Source organism: Sarcophilus harrisii, chromosome 1 (genome assembly GCF_902635505.1).
Source record: "Sarcophilus harrisii chromosome 1, mSarHar1.11, whole genome shotgun sequence".
Taxonomy (NCBI): domain Eukaryota; kingdom Metazoa; phylum Chordata; class Mammalia; order Dasyuromorphia; family Dasyuridae; genus Sarcophilus; species Sarcophilus harrisii.
In genome coordinates this window covers 658804360-658818175 of record NC_045426.1, presented here as the reverse complement: position 1 = coordinate 658818175, position 13816 = coordinate 658804360, and the positions used below count along the sequence as shown (strand labels likewise).

General features: G+C 34.6%; 1 protein-coding gene across 7 annotated transcripts in view; it reads left to right on the top strand.

Annotated features, from left to right (window-relative positions):
- BRD4 (bromodomain containing 4) overlaps positions 1-13816 on the top strand; it is a 153292-nt gene that overhangs the window by 74676 nt on the left and 64800 nt on the right. For 6 of the 7 annotated variants that reach the window (XM_031947924.1, XM_031947925.1, XM_031947923.1 and 3 more), the window contains 3 exons: positions 2516-2834; positions 10875-11012; positions 12695-12830. In XM_031947924.1, coding sequence (XP_031803784.1) covers positions 2550-2834; positions 10875-11012; positions 12695-12830 — 559 coding nt within the window. In that variant the 5' untranslated portion in view covers positions 2516-2549. Of the gene's footprint in view, positions 1-2515; positions 2835-10874; positions 11013-12694; positions 12831-13816 lie in introns of those variants that run through there. The other variant, XM_031947927.1, reaches the window with a different exon arrangement.

Here is a 13816-nt window from a genome sequence, read left to right as displayed (position 1 = left end):
ACTAATATGTAAATAAGCATCTCATGGGTACATTTATAAGCGTCAAATGAGATAATATACATATTTATTCTCCCTCTGAATACCTGTTTAAAGTAATTACTCATGAAACATTTATTTTTACTGTTCTGTTTTATAGATCAATACCTTATCTTTCATTCTAATTGTTTATATTCTAGAAGGTCCAGAATTTTTTGATCATCATTGTATTCTTAAAATGACTTGCATGGAAAGGTGTTCAATAAACATTCATTTTAGATAAATGAATATGATTAAAGCAAGATTGCTCTTAACTTCACCACTAATGATATATAATTTGTTCCATTATAGTTCTTTTCTAAAGGATATCTCAGAGATATCTGGTAAGATTTCTTGAAAGGGTATGATGAAATCTAAAAAATTGTTGTACAATGCTCATCAATCCTAAATTTATTTTGAAGTAAAAAACAATATGGAATTAAATATAACTACTGTTTTGAAGTAGCAAAAGACAAGCAGATAATCATAATAGCAACAGAGCACTTTGATTTGGCTGCACAGAACCATAAAGACTAGAAGCATGAATATACAACCCAAAGAGTTACAAGGATTTTTATTCTGTAGTTTATATATATATTTATTTTTTTTCCCCCAATAATTCTAACTTTTTATTGACAGAACCCATGCCAAGGTAATTTTTTACAATATTATCCCTTATACTCACTTCTGTTCTGACTTTTCCCTTCCCTCCCTCCACCCCCAGATGGCAAGCTGTCCTATACATGTTAAATATGTCACAGTATTTCCTAGATACAATATATGTATGCAGAACCAAACAGTTCTCTTGTACAGGAAGAGCTGGATTCACAAGGTAAAAATAACCCCGGAAGAAAAACAAAAATGCAAACAGTTTACATTCATTTCCCAGTGTTCTTTCTTTGGATGTAGCTGCTTCTGTCTTATCATTGATCAATTGAAACTGAGTTAGATCTTCTCTTTGTCAAAAAAAATCCAGTTCTATCAGAATACATCCTCATACAGTATCATTGTTGGAAGAATATAATATATGATCTCCTGGTTCTGCTCATTTCACTTAGTTAGCATCAGTTCATGTAAGTCTCTCCAAGCCTCTCTGTATTCATCCTGCTGGTCATTTCTTACAGATCAATAATATTCCATAACATTCATATACCACAATTTACCCAACCATTCTCCAATTGATGGGCATCTGTTAATTTTCCAGTTTCTAGCCATGTAGTAATATATTTTCTTAAATATATAACTTCTTTCCAAGTCTGCTCTTTTTTTCTAATTTCTCTGATGAGAGAAAATCAAAATTATTTTAAAAACCTGTAGGTGAGTCTATTCTGTGGATGACACATTATAATGAGATTGTTAATCTCAGCATTTCCTCCATTTAAAAAGTTTATAACTGATCATTACCTCCTCATCATTGTTTTTCTCTCAATCCTCCGTGAAAGAATTGCCAGCATATTAGAAGGTTTATTTATTATTCTTATTCTTTTAGTATTTGATTGTGCCACTGCAATATCTTTGTCTATTATCATATTAGAGGGATTTAAAAATCTCATCTTGTACCTTGAGTTCATTTTCTCTGTATCAGGACTTAGGTATGATGTTTCTTTATCAGTCCTATGGAATTGGTGGTTGCTCATTGCATTAATTCCTTCCTTTTTTTTTTTTTTTTTTTTTTTAAGATGTTATTTTATAAATGGTTTTCTGGGTTATGGTCACATCACTGCATCAATCCATTTAATTCTTTCCGGTTTTTCTGAAATGGTCTCTTATTATGGTATTTCTTATTCCTAAATAAGCAATAGGCTACTTACATGCCCTAATTTGTATAGATGTTCCCCAGTCCTATAGGTGGTAGTTTCCAAGATTTGAAAAAACGGTTGTAGCATTGTTATAAAAATTTTTATACAAATGAAACTTTTTTTCCCCTAAATCTCTTCATGGTGTAAGAGGTAGCTGAGCTCCCAAAGTTACAATTGGTTGTTTTCCTCGTCAGAGTTGTATAGTAATATAGAACTTTGTTCATTTTCTTTTGTTCCTATGAATATTGTGTAAATTGATCTCTATGTCCTTTTTGCCTTTGCTGTGACTCATTTCATACAAGTTCTCTATATTTTCTCTGCATTCTTTCTAGTTGTCATTTTTATGACACAAAACATACAATTACATTTATATACTACAGTTTGCCCAGCCATTCTCGAGTCTGTGCAAGCATGTAACATCTTTCCATGTAAAGCAGAGCATACATATAATTCATACTGTTTTCTTCGTCATTGCTACTGAATTTATTGCCCATCTGCAGTAAGTGTTTAGTGCTGACAAAAAAAATGCTTGAAAATTTCTGTTTTTCCTGTTACATTTATTAGTTAAATATGGAGGAACTGGGTTGTAAACTAATTACCCCAGAGATTTGGCTGATATAGTTCTGTAGGTTTTATGGGGTTGTTGTCTGTGTAATAAAATTTATGCTTAATGTTTCTTTTCTTTTTTTTTTTTTTTGCAGAGTTCCTAGTGGAGAATGCAATGGGATCAATAGCATGTCTGTGGAGAGTGGCCCTGGGACAAGACTGAGAAATTTACCAGTAATGGGGGATGGACTAGAAACTACACAAATGTCTACAACGCAGGCCCAGGCCCAACCCCAACAAGGCAGCACTGCAGGCAGTAATCCCCCACCCCCAGAGACTTCCAATCCTAACAAACCCAAGAGACAAACTAACCAACTGCAATATCTGCTCAAAGTGGTGCTTAAGACGTTATGGAAACATCAGTTTGCGTGGCCTTTTCAACAGCCTGTGGATGCAGTCAAGCTGAACCTCCCTGTAAGTACCATGGCTTGAACACTTTCAGCTTGCCACATTTTAGCCAGTTAAAACAACTAGAATGCTTATTCTGTATTTATTTTTCTGACCCCTCCCAGATAAATAATTTTCTAAGAGTTTAAAAGTATGGCCGTTCTATTTATCTGAGTGATTTTAGGGCAGTTTTTGAGTTGCTATATCAATTAACTGGCATTTATTAAGTATGTCAGACATTATTCTAGGCATTGGGGGAATACATGAAATGGAAACTTAAATTTTATAATTATGAAACAGATTGTAATCAGAGAATCAAAAAGCCAAATGCATTTATAGAGTAAAATACAAAATAACGAAGAATTAGTTTGAGAGGGTATGTACTAACATTGTAGAATGTAGGGGTTCATTGTAGGCGCTGTCAACTGAGCTCTTTGATAAAAAGAAGGATTCTTTGAAATGCTAGGTGAAAGGGAAGTTCATATTTGGAATAGGTAAGAGCCATTGTAAATGCATGGAGATGGAAAAGGTATGTGAAGGACAGTGAGGCCAGTTGCCCAGTGAGTCTAGAAAAATGGTCGACAGTTATGAAAGGCATTAACAAATAAAGAAATTTATAGTTTATTTTAGAAGCAGTAGGAGAGCTTCTCGAGTTAATTAAGAGGATAATATGGTCATATTTATGCACAGTACAAATCATTTTGTAGCAAGAAGCAGAATGGTTAAAAAAGAAAGAAAGAAAGAAAAACTGAAAGGATAATTTAAAAACTGTTGTAGTAATCCAGGCAAAAAGTGATTTAGGGTACTATATAAGTTGAAAGAAAGGGATTGGATGAGAAAAAATGTTGGTAGAAATTGCAAGATTTGTCAATTAATTAGATAGATGTATGAGGTGAAGGTGACTGAGAAGGTGATTCCATTCTTAAAATATTAGGATATCAAAAGTTGTTACTTTTGACAGAAATAGGAAAGTTTTTAAAAGGGTAGGCTGTACTGGAAAAATTAATAAATTTAGTTTTGGACATGTCGATCCTGATATGTCCAATAGACAATTGTTACTCCAGGATTGAAGTTCTTGAGGAGAGACTAGAGTTGGATATCCAGGTCTCTGAATCATTTCTGTACTAGTGATAGTTAAATGGGAACTCATGAGTAATTCTGCAAGAGAGAAAATAGAGGAATAAGAGATAAGGGTCTGGGACAGAATCTTGGGCAAGTATCCACAGTTACAGATGCATCTAATAACAATGAACCAAAAAAAAAGGATGGAGAAAGGACAGATAGAAGAATAAATAAAAAGTAATTCACATATACATAGAGAGGAGATAGTTCTTATACCTAAGAGTAGTTAGTCAGCAGTATATCAAATGCATCAAATAAATTGGAAAGGTACATCATTAGCTATTTTAGCAAGAGCAGTTTTAGTTGAGCATTTAGCTCAGAAATCAAATTTCAGAGGTAAGGCCTGAGAGGAGATTAGGTTAGAAGCAGCAATTATAGTCTTTTCAAAGTAAAAAAGGGAAGCAAGAACTTCATTTATAACTTGATGACTGTAGAATCTAATGGAAATTTTTTTGAGGAGAGAGAGAGAGGACTTGGACATATTTGAAATAGCATTAAGAAAACAAGAGATAAGGAAAGAGATAAGAAATAAGAGATAGATTGGAGACAATGTTAGGATATGAGAATGAAACTTTGAGAATATTGTTTTCAGTAGCACTGAGGCATGAAGATGAAAACAGAAAAACATAAGAAATGATACAGTAGACTGTTAGAGTTATAAATAATCTTTTTAAAGTTTTCCTATGGTTTATTCCTTTGGTTTGAATTTTCTGAATTTTTCTGATTTATGATTTTACTACATTTTCCCTTCATTTATATTCATGTAGGTGTTTCCCAGATAAGTAGAAAGGGAGGTGGGGGGGGGGGGGCAGGCCACAGGAGGAAGCCAAGGAAAGCTTTTCTTTGAGGATTAGGTCATGTTGTTTTTCCTTCCTGGTTGTTGTGTGATACGTTTTTTCAGAATATAGATAAGCAGGATCATAAGAGCCTGCATTCTCTAAGCAACTCTGGGGATCCAGAGAGGAAAGACTTCTTTTTTAACTATTGAAATCATTTAGTTTAACATTATAGTCTAATCTAAAATAACTGTTCTCCTTCCTCCACTTTTTTCATTTTTCTTTATCCTTTTATTTTTAGAAATTTATTTAGTATCTTATTTTTCCCTAATGACATGGTAAAACTATTTTTAATTATTGGTCTTAGAACTTTGAGTTCCAATTTCTCTTCCTTCTTCCTGCCCTCATTTAAAAAGGAAATAATTCAATATAGGTTATATATGTATAGTCATGTAGAATAATTTCATAATGGGCATGTTGTAAAAGAAAACATCAAAAAAAAAAAAGAAAAAAAAGAAGAAAGTAAAACAAGTATCCTTTCATATTTAGACATTATCAATTCTTGGAGGATGGATAGCATTATCATTGTAAGTTGTCTTGGATCATTGTATTGCTGAGAGTAGCCCAGTTTTTCACAGCCAGACAATCATCTTACAATATTTCTGTTAATTTGTAGTCCATTTCACTTTGCATCAGCTCATGGCAGTCATTCTAGGTTTTTCTGACATTATCATGTTCATCATTTCTTCTAGCACAGTAGTATTCCATCATAGTCACATACCACAGTTTGTTCAACCATTCCCCACTTTTTTCTTCTTGGGAACTGTGATGGTGTCAGGTAGTTGCAACTCTGTCATTCTAGTGTTTCTCCTCACCCTAGGACTGGGACATGGATTTGGGGATGGATAAAGTGATAGAATCCTGCCCCCTGCTCTCAGTGCCAGCAAAGAAACCTCTGTAATCTCCTTCTGACCTCATGTTCAACCCCTTTCCATCTGTGGACTGAGAACTCTGAAAGCAGCTGCTACCATTGCTGATTTAGTGGTCCCAAGGCCTGTTCCTGGTTTGCTGGGGATTAGGCTTGTGTACTTCACTCTTATCCTGATGCAACAAACCTTTCTTGTTGACCTTCTGAGTTGTCTTGGGCTGTAAAATTGTTTCACTCAGTCTTCTTTTTTTTTTTTTTTTTTTTTAATTTAATAGCCTTTAATTTACAGGATATATACATGGGTAACTTTACAGCATTAACAATTGCCAAACCTCTTGTTCCAATTTTTCACCTCTTACCCCCCCCCCACCCCCTCCCCTAAATGGCAGGATGACCAGTAGATGTTAAATATATTAAAATATAACTTAGATACACAATAAGTATACATGACCAAAACATTATTTTGCTGTACAAAAAGAATCAGACTCTGAATTATTGTACAATTAGCTTGTGAAGGAAATCAAAGATGCAGGTGTGCATAAATATAGGGACTGGGAATTCAATGTAATGGTTTTTAGTCATCTCCCAGAGTTCTTTTTCTGGGTATAGCTAGTTCAGTTCATTACTGCTCCATTAGAAATGATTTGGTTGATCTCGTTGCTGAGGATGGCCTGATCCATCAGAACTGGTCATCATCTAGTATTGTTGTTGAAGTATATAATGATCTCCTGGTCCTGCTCATTTCACTCAGCATCAGTTCGTGTAAGTCTCTCCAGGCCTTTCTGAAATCATCCTGTTGGTCATTTCTTACAGAACAGTAATATTCCATAATTTTCATATACCACAATTTATTCAGCCATTCTCCAACTGATGGACATCCATTCAGTTTCCAGTTTCTAGCCACTACAAAAAGGGCTGCCACAAACATTCGTGCACATACAGGTCCCTTTCCCTTCTTTATAATCTCTTTGGGATATAATCCCAGTAGTAACACTGCTGGATCAAAGGGTATGCACAGTTTGATAACTTTTTGAGCATAGTTCCAAACTACTCTCCAAAATGGTTGGATTCGTTCACAACTCCACCAACAATGAATCAATGTCCCAGTTTTCCCACATCCCCTCCAACAATCATCATTATTTTTTCCTGTCATCTTAGCCAATCTGACAGGTGTGTAGTGGTATCTTAGAGTTGTCTTAATTTGCATTTCTCTGATTAATAATGACTTGGAGCATCTTTTCATATGACTAGAAATAGTTTCAATTTCTTCATCTGAGAATTGTCTGTTCATATCCTTTGACCATTTTTCAATTGGAGAATGGCTTGATTTTTTATAAATTAGAGTTAATTCTCTATATATTTTGGAAATGAGGCCTTTATCAGAACCTTTGACTGTAAAAATATTTTCCCAGTTTATTGCTTCCCTTCTAATCTTGTCTGCATTAGTTTTGTTTGTACAAAAACTTTTCAGTTTGGTATAATCGAAATTTTCTATTTTGTGATCAGTAATGATCTCTAGTTCTGCTTTGGTCATAAAGACCTTCCCCTTCCACAGGTCTGAGAGGTAAACTATCCTATGTTCCTCTAATTTATTAATAATTTCATTCTTTATGCCTAGGTCATGAACCCATTTTGACCTTATCTTGGTGTACGGCGTTAAGTATGGATCAATGCCTAGTTTCTGCCATATTAGTTTCCTCACTCAGTCTTCTTGTGCATTCTACCATTCATTCTAGAAGTTGTTTAAAGTCATTATTCACAGGTATTTTAAAGGTTTTGGAATCTTTATTTTACCATATTGATACTCCGCTTCCCTCCATTTTTTGAAGGATTAAATAATCATTAAGACAAATTAATAAATAGTAGCTAGTTTGCTTCTGGCTCAGAGTGTTGCAGCAGATGTTTTAATAATTGAAATACCCTGCCATTACAATAACATGCCTCTGTGCCAGCTTAGTAATCTGTTTCCTGCAGTCCTATTTATTTTATTGTTTGGAAAGTTTTTAGAATATTCTGATAGTAACATTTGTTTCTAGATTCATTAATCTTCACCTCAGTGTTTTCTATCATGCTTCCTTGTGCCTGTTTCTGGATTTACTGAAATGAACTCTAAAGCATATACATTTACTCAAGATATTCTCTCCTCTCCCCCGACCTTTTTATTTTTTGTCTGTCTAGTGTATTTGAAAGTTAGTATGTTCTTTAAGAGCCTCATATTCCATTCATGGGTCTCATCCTATCAAATTTTAGCAACATCCAATGAAGTTAAATTCAGCTCTGTGTAGTAGGATTTATTTCATCTGCTCTATTACAGTTAACTTTGTGCATTTATGTGTAGTATGCAACCACGGGTTTTTAGAGTTTTATTTTCTTCTTTATTTCGTACTGTATTTGTGGGATTTAAGTTAGGTGGGCTGTTCTTTGACACCATAATCTTGTCTTTCTAGTGTTTTAAGCTATGGTCCAGAAATTAAAATCCAGTTTTCAGATACCATTTTAAACATCTCTTCACTTACTATTACCCTTTTATTGGAATTATAACTGTCATTGAGTCCAATGATCTCCATAACAATTTTGACTTTCACATCTTCATTTGGAGGAGGGGGAAGGGAAGATTTTAATTATCTTTAGCATTGCTATTATCTGTACTTTATACATGGGGTTTAACTTTTATATCACCCTCTTTGTTACCACAAAAAGTACTGCTAATTACTGTTTTCCAGAATAGTTGTGCCAATTCGCAACTTTACCAAAATGTGTTTGCATCTTTCCATATCCCTTCCAAGCACTTATTTCTTGGGTGGTTTTTGTTTGTAAAACCTTAGAGTTGTTTTAATTTGCATTTCTCTTATTGGTAGTAATATTTGGGACATTGTCACATTGTTGTTAATAGATTGTACCTTTTCTTTTGGTGTAAATAATCTTTCCCCAATTGTCCTCTTCCCTTCTTGTCTCTGTTGATCATTTTGATTGTACAAAAGCTCTTGAATTTCATAACTTCATTTAATCTAAAGCATCTATTTTATCTTTTGTAGTTGACCTATTATTTATAAGATGTTACTTATAATGCTTTTGTGAGAGGAAAAATAGATAATTAAGACTGTACAGTATAATGGAAAGAACTAGATTTGCAGTCAAAAGATTGAATTTCAATCCTTCCTTTGCTATTTTCCATCTTGAGAAAGTCAGTTTACTCTTTTGGAAACTACTTTTCATATTAACAGATTTCGGGAACTGAACTTGTTGACGTTCAGGCCATATGTAACCTTCCTGCCTCTGGCACTCCAATTCTCTCAGTAAGTGACAGCTTAGATAGAGAAAAGCCTATTCCTTTTGATAGTCTCTACCAGATTCTGGAAATCATTCTGAATAAACAATTCTAGAATTATAGCACTTTTAAGTTCTAAAGGTTAGCTAGTACTGACATTTTAATGCAATTAATCATATTTTCTAGTTTCCTTTTTCTTAGCAAATTAGAAATAAAGCTCCAAATTCATAGTTGCCTATAATCTTTATTACCTTTTATTATTCAACGTAGAGAATAAGCTTTGATAAAAACAAGTTTCTCACCATCCTACAAATACTTCTTTGCTTCTCCTTATTTGAAATTCCTATTGTGTGGGACGGTTTTATCCAAAATTAAACTCTCGGGGTTTCTCAAGATATAGAACAAAAGATTTATTAGAACCTCGTGAGGGCCAGGCAGTCATCCGGACTCCGAGCAAAATGGATGTGTCCAGAGTCAGGAGAGAGCCACCCACCAGTGCCCACTTGCAACTTTTATACAGAGTACCCCAAGAAAAAAACCAGACCCACCCCCCAGTACCTCTCATATACATTCTGATTGGCTACATACGTTGTGTTCCCTGATTAGGAACTGCAATGTTGACAGATTATAAATCTTTCTATCCTTCTATCCCTCCCCTAGCACATGATTTTCAAGAAACCTAAACTTAGGCCTATAGGTTTGAACTACTTTAGGGTTATGAGAGATCTTCACTTGAGCTACTTGTACTTACTATCTTACTTGTTTTCCAATATCTCCTTTTAACAATACTCTTGTGTAATCTTTTTTTAAAAATATTATATTCATACTTTTCTTTAAAAAAAATTTACCATTTCTCTAAACTCTACTACTAAGTATAGTCAAAACTAATTAGGAAATGGGTCTTTGATATCTGATAGGGGCAGCCAGGTTTCAAAGACCCATTTCTTAATTTAGTGCCCTGGAGTGAGGAAAATCTGCGCTGATATTCAGCCTGAAATACTTATCAGCTGTGATCCTGGACAAGTCACATAACCCTGTTTGCCCTAATTTCTTCATTTGTAAAATTGCTTAAAAAAGGAAAGGGTAAACCATTCCAGTATCATGGTCAAATCCAGGAGTTAGTTGTTGATTGTGCCACTAGAAAAACTTAGCAGAAATTTCCTTGTCCTTGACTTGTCAACCATGTCAGTTATCAAGCTTCTTTCAAAAAAGTAACTACTATGTGCCACCTTCTGAACATTAAAAGTCATTTTAAAAATATAATACCAGAGCTCAAGTTTGTATTTTGCTAGGGAAAACATATGCATATATAATAAAAAGCATAAATGAATATATAAGTATCTATAAAATATTTTTAAAATTAATGCAAAGTAATTCAATGTCTATTTGGTGACATATAGCCACCTTTAACTTGACAATGTACATTGTTTATTTCATAGGAGCTTCAGGAGAAACCTGTGGGTGCTATATTCATTTTATAGATTAAAAAATCTAAAGTTTAAGTGACCCATGCGTAGTCACACACAAGGCTTGTACATATTAGAAATTAAATTCAAACTCTGGCTTCTCTTTTGAGTTCTGATGCCTTTTCATTTTTTTCATTCTACTTCTGATTTGGAGTGGTGTATGTGATGTGTAATCATTCCAAGGGTTCTTTTAGGTATAATTAGGAAGATGACTGGAAGATCAGCATTACATAGTGCTATTAGCTGGTTAGTTTGTATGTTGGTCAAAAAAAAAAAAAAAAAAGAAAGGCATTGTATCTGTGTATTCTCTATTCTTGAATGTGCTGAAATGTTGCAAAAATGAACATTTAAAAAATTGTCTGCACAATTTATGCCACCTAAACTATTCCTCCCTCAACTTTCCCTAGGGGCTTGAATTCAGGCTGCTCACAGTGGGCCACTATGGACTGGAAATAAAGCAATCTGTACTTTGTTGTATTGACATTTGAAACTCTTTTTCTTTACTAGGACTATTATAAGATTATTAAAACGCCTATGGACATGGGAACAATCAAGAAGCGCCTGGAGAATAACTACTACTGGAATGCTCACGAATGTATCCAGGACTTTAACACGATGTTTACAAATTGTTACATCTACAATAAGGTAGGATCTCCATAGCTCCTTTCTGAAGGGAAATCTCTGGGTCCATTGTCACTTGATAGGTTTGTTCCTTGGGTTTCTTTGTGGGTTCATTTTTTTTTTTTTTTTTTTTTTTTTACTAATTCAAGAGATAGTATTACTGTGGGCTTAACCATTGATATCTCAAGTGATTATTCACATAATCTTTCTTAGGATAATAGGTAGAAAGATGTTGAGTGCTTAAAATAAATTTTATTGTGGCTTCTTCGATTTTGGGTGTCCTCCAGGATGAGGTTTTATTTAATGATGTGGTAGTGTTTTAATTATAGTCTTGAGTTTATGTTCTGATGCCCTTTCAATTCTTATTCTGCCCCATGCCCTTTCTGTTAGTTTAATGCTAAGAAGAATATTGGTGACATTTTAAAATGATAGAATATAAAATTTGGAACTGGAAGTAAGCTTAGAGATGCCCTCGTTCAGCTTCTTCATTTAATAAAATAAGGCTCAGAAAAGTGACATGACTTGCTCAGGATCACATATAGGGTTGTAAATAGCATGGAGACAATAGAAATCTAAACCCTCTGACTCCCTGTCTAGTGTTCTTGGTACATTTCATTTAGATAATGTAATGTGTCAATATTTTCTTTTTTAAAAGTTTTCTTTCTAATGACTGCCTCAACAGAAAAAATGTAAACTCAAAAAGAGCAGGGACAGGAGCAGGATTTTTAGCAATCTCAGATGAATCTTTACGCCAGATTCCTACAGTTTCTACAGAATTGGCCATTTAAAAATTTTTGCTTCATTGTTGTCCGTCTATGAAGCAGGAGGCTTAGTTCCTTTCTGACAGAGAAATGAATCTTCCCTGTTTACATTTTATTTCGGTGCAGAATTTAGTGGGGAAAACCTTAGTGCTCTAGTCTTTCCAAAAAGAGAGGAGAGATGGGTTTGTTTGATCAATTGGATTTGAAAATAGTCCCCACAGAAAATGTTGTATACTGGTAAATAGTTTTTCTCCTCTTCTTCACCTTCTCCCTCCCCAGGTATTATTTTAAAACAATGTAAGGAGATATAAAGTAAGCACCTGTTAGATTTTTAAGAACTGCATATACAGATTTCAAGTCTTCTGATTGCAAAAGAATCACCAGATTGAGAAACATAGACTTCAGTATCTGCCTAATATTGTGTGTACTACAGAAATATTACTATTTTAGCACTTATCACTGAAGCTGAAAGAGACATTTGTAAGCTCATCTAGTCCAGTCTTTTATTATACAGATGAGGAACATGAGGCTTCTGAAAAGGGAAATGACTTTTGCTGGGGTTCTACAGGTAGTGTTAGTGGAGGAATTTTACCCCAGATTTTGAAATACCAAATTCATTTTTCAATTCTACCAAGCTAGTGACATCTTCTCATTTAGAACCATTCCTCAGAGTCACAGTTGAAGAAAGGGCACAGACAAGAACTACTGTGATAAGCTGATGTCCTTAGTAAAGACCCTAATTAGGAAAATTAAGAAGAGGAAAAGAGTCTCTTGGGGTTCCTTTTTGAAAAATGTTATTGCATAATGTTTAGAAAAGCAACAGTGTAGGGTGCTGGATCTTGGGGCTGTACACATTGGAGTGCTGGGTACGGAGCTGTCACTTGGTTTGCTATGGTGTGGACAGTGCTACCTGACTCACTCACCATATGTGTCTCGTTAATCCAGCCAGGAGATGACATAGTCTTAATGGCAGAAGCTCTAGAGAAGCTCTTCTTGCAGAAAATCTCTGAATTGCCCCCAGAAGAAACTGAAATCGTAATAGTCCAGGCAAAAGGAAGAGGACGTGGGAGGAAAGAAGCAGGTAGAGTAACTGGTGCTGACCGCCTCAGACACTCCCTTCTTTGCTCCAGAAGCGACCCCACATTACACATCTAACAGTCATTCCAGTAATGTTCTATGTGGGAAACTGGAAAGTCTAGTGCTTTTGGCAATCTGTGACTCATTTCAGTTATAAAAGTTTGAAAAATAGCACATCTGTTTCCTCCCTCCCTCCCTTCCCCCCCCCCCCTCTCTTTCTTTCTTTCTTTCTCTTTCCCCTCTATTCTCTCTCTCTCTCTCTCCTGTTAGGCTTTAAGAATTAAATTGGGGGGGTAGGAGGGATTCTTTGAGGGAGTTCTGAATTACTATTTCTGATGCCAAAATCTTGAGGGGAATTTGTTACCCCTAAATAAATATAATTGTTGCCTTTGAGATCTTCTGTTGTTTTAAACTCATGGGAGAGAGCAGGAATTGTGGTGTTCTTATTGCCCTTATAGATATTTTTTCCACATGACATATTAGTTTTAAGTTGAGAGACGTTGGCTAAATTTGTGATATTTGTCATTAGCCTTTTGTTAAAAGTTTCTCAATCCTTGGTTGGTATTATGTTATTTTTGACAAAAGTAGACTGATAGAATTTCCTGAAACCAGATAATAAGCTGCAGGTCAAAGATTGGAACCCTCTGGTTTATTAGACTTAATTTTATGTTGTTTGTTTTTAATTTGGAAATGTGAATGTGTGCATGCATACATATCTGTATGTATGTATATACATGACATGCATGCATGCATATCTTGTATATTTATTCCTCAGATCCTCCATGTTGGCTTACCTCAAAACTTAAAAGTTCTCCAGGAGGAATAGACCATTTTAAATTGTTAGTTGCAGTTCTTAATTGTATGTAAAAGTTTGTTAAAATTGTTGCTTTTCTATATCTACTAGCAGCCCCAACTAATAAGAACTACCATTTTTGACATTTTAAATCCAAGGAAACATGGAGTGTGTTTTATTTAGCAATCAGATGTTTT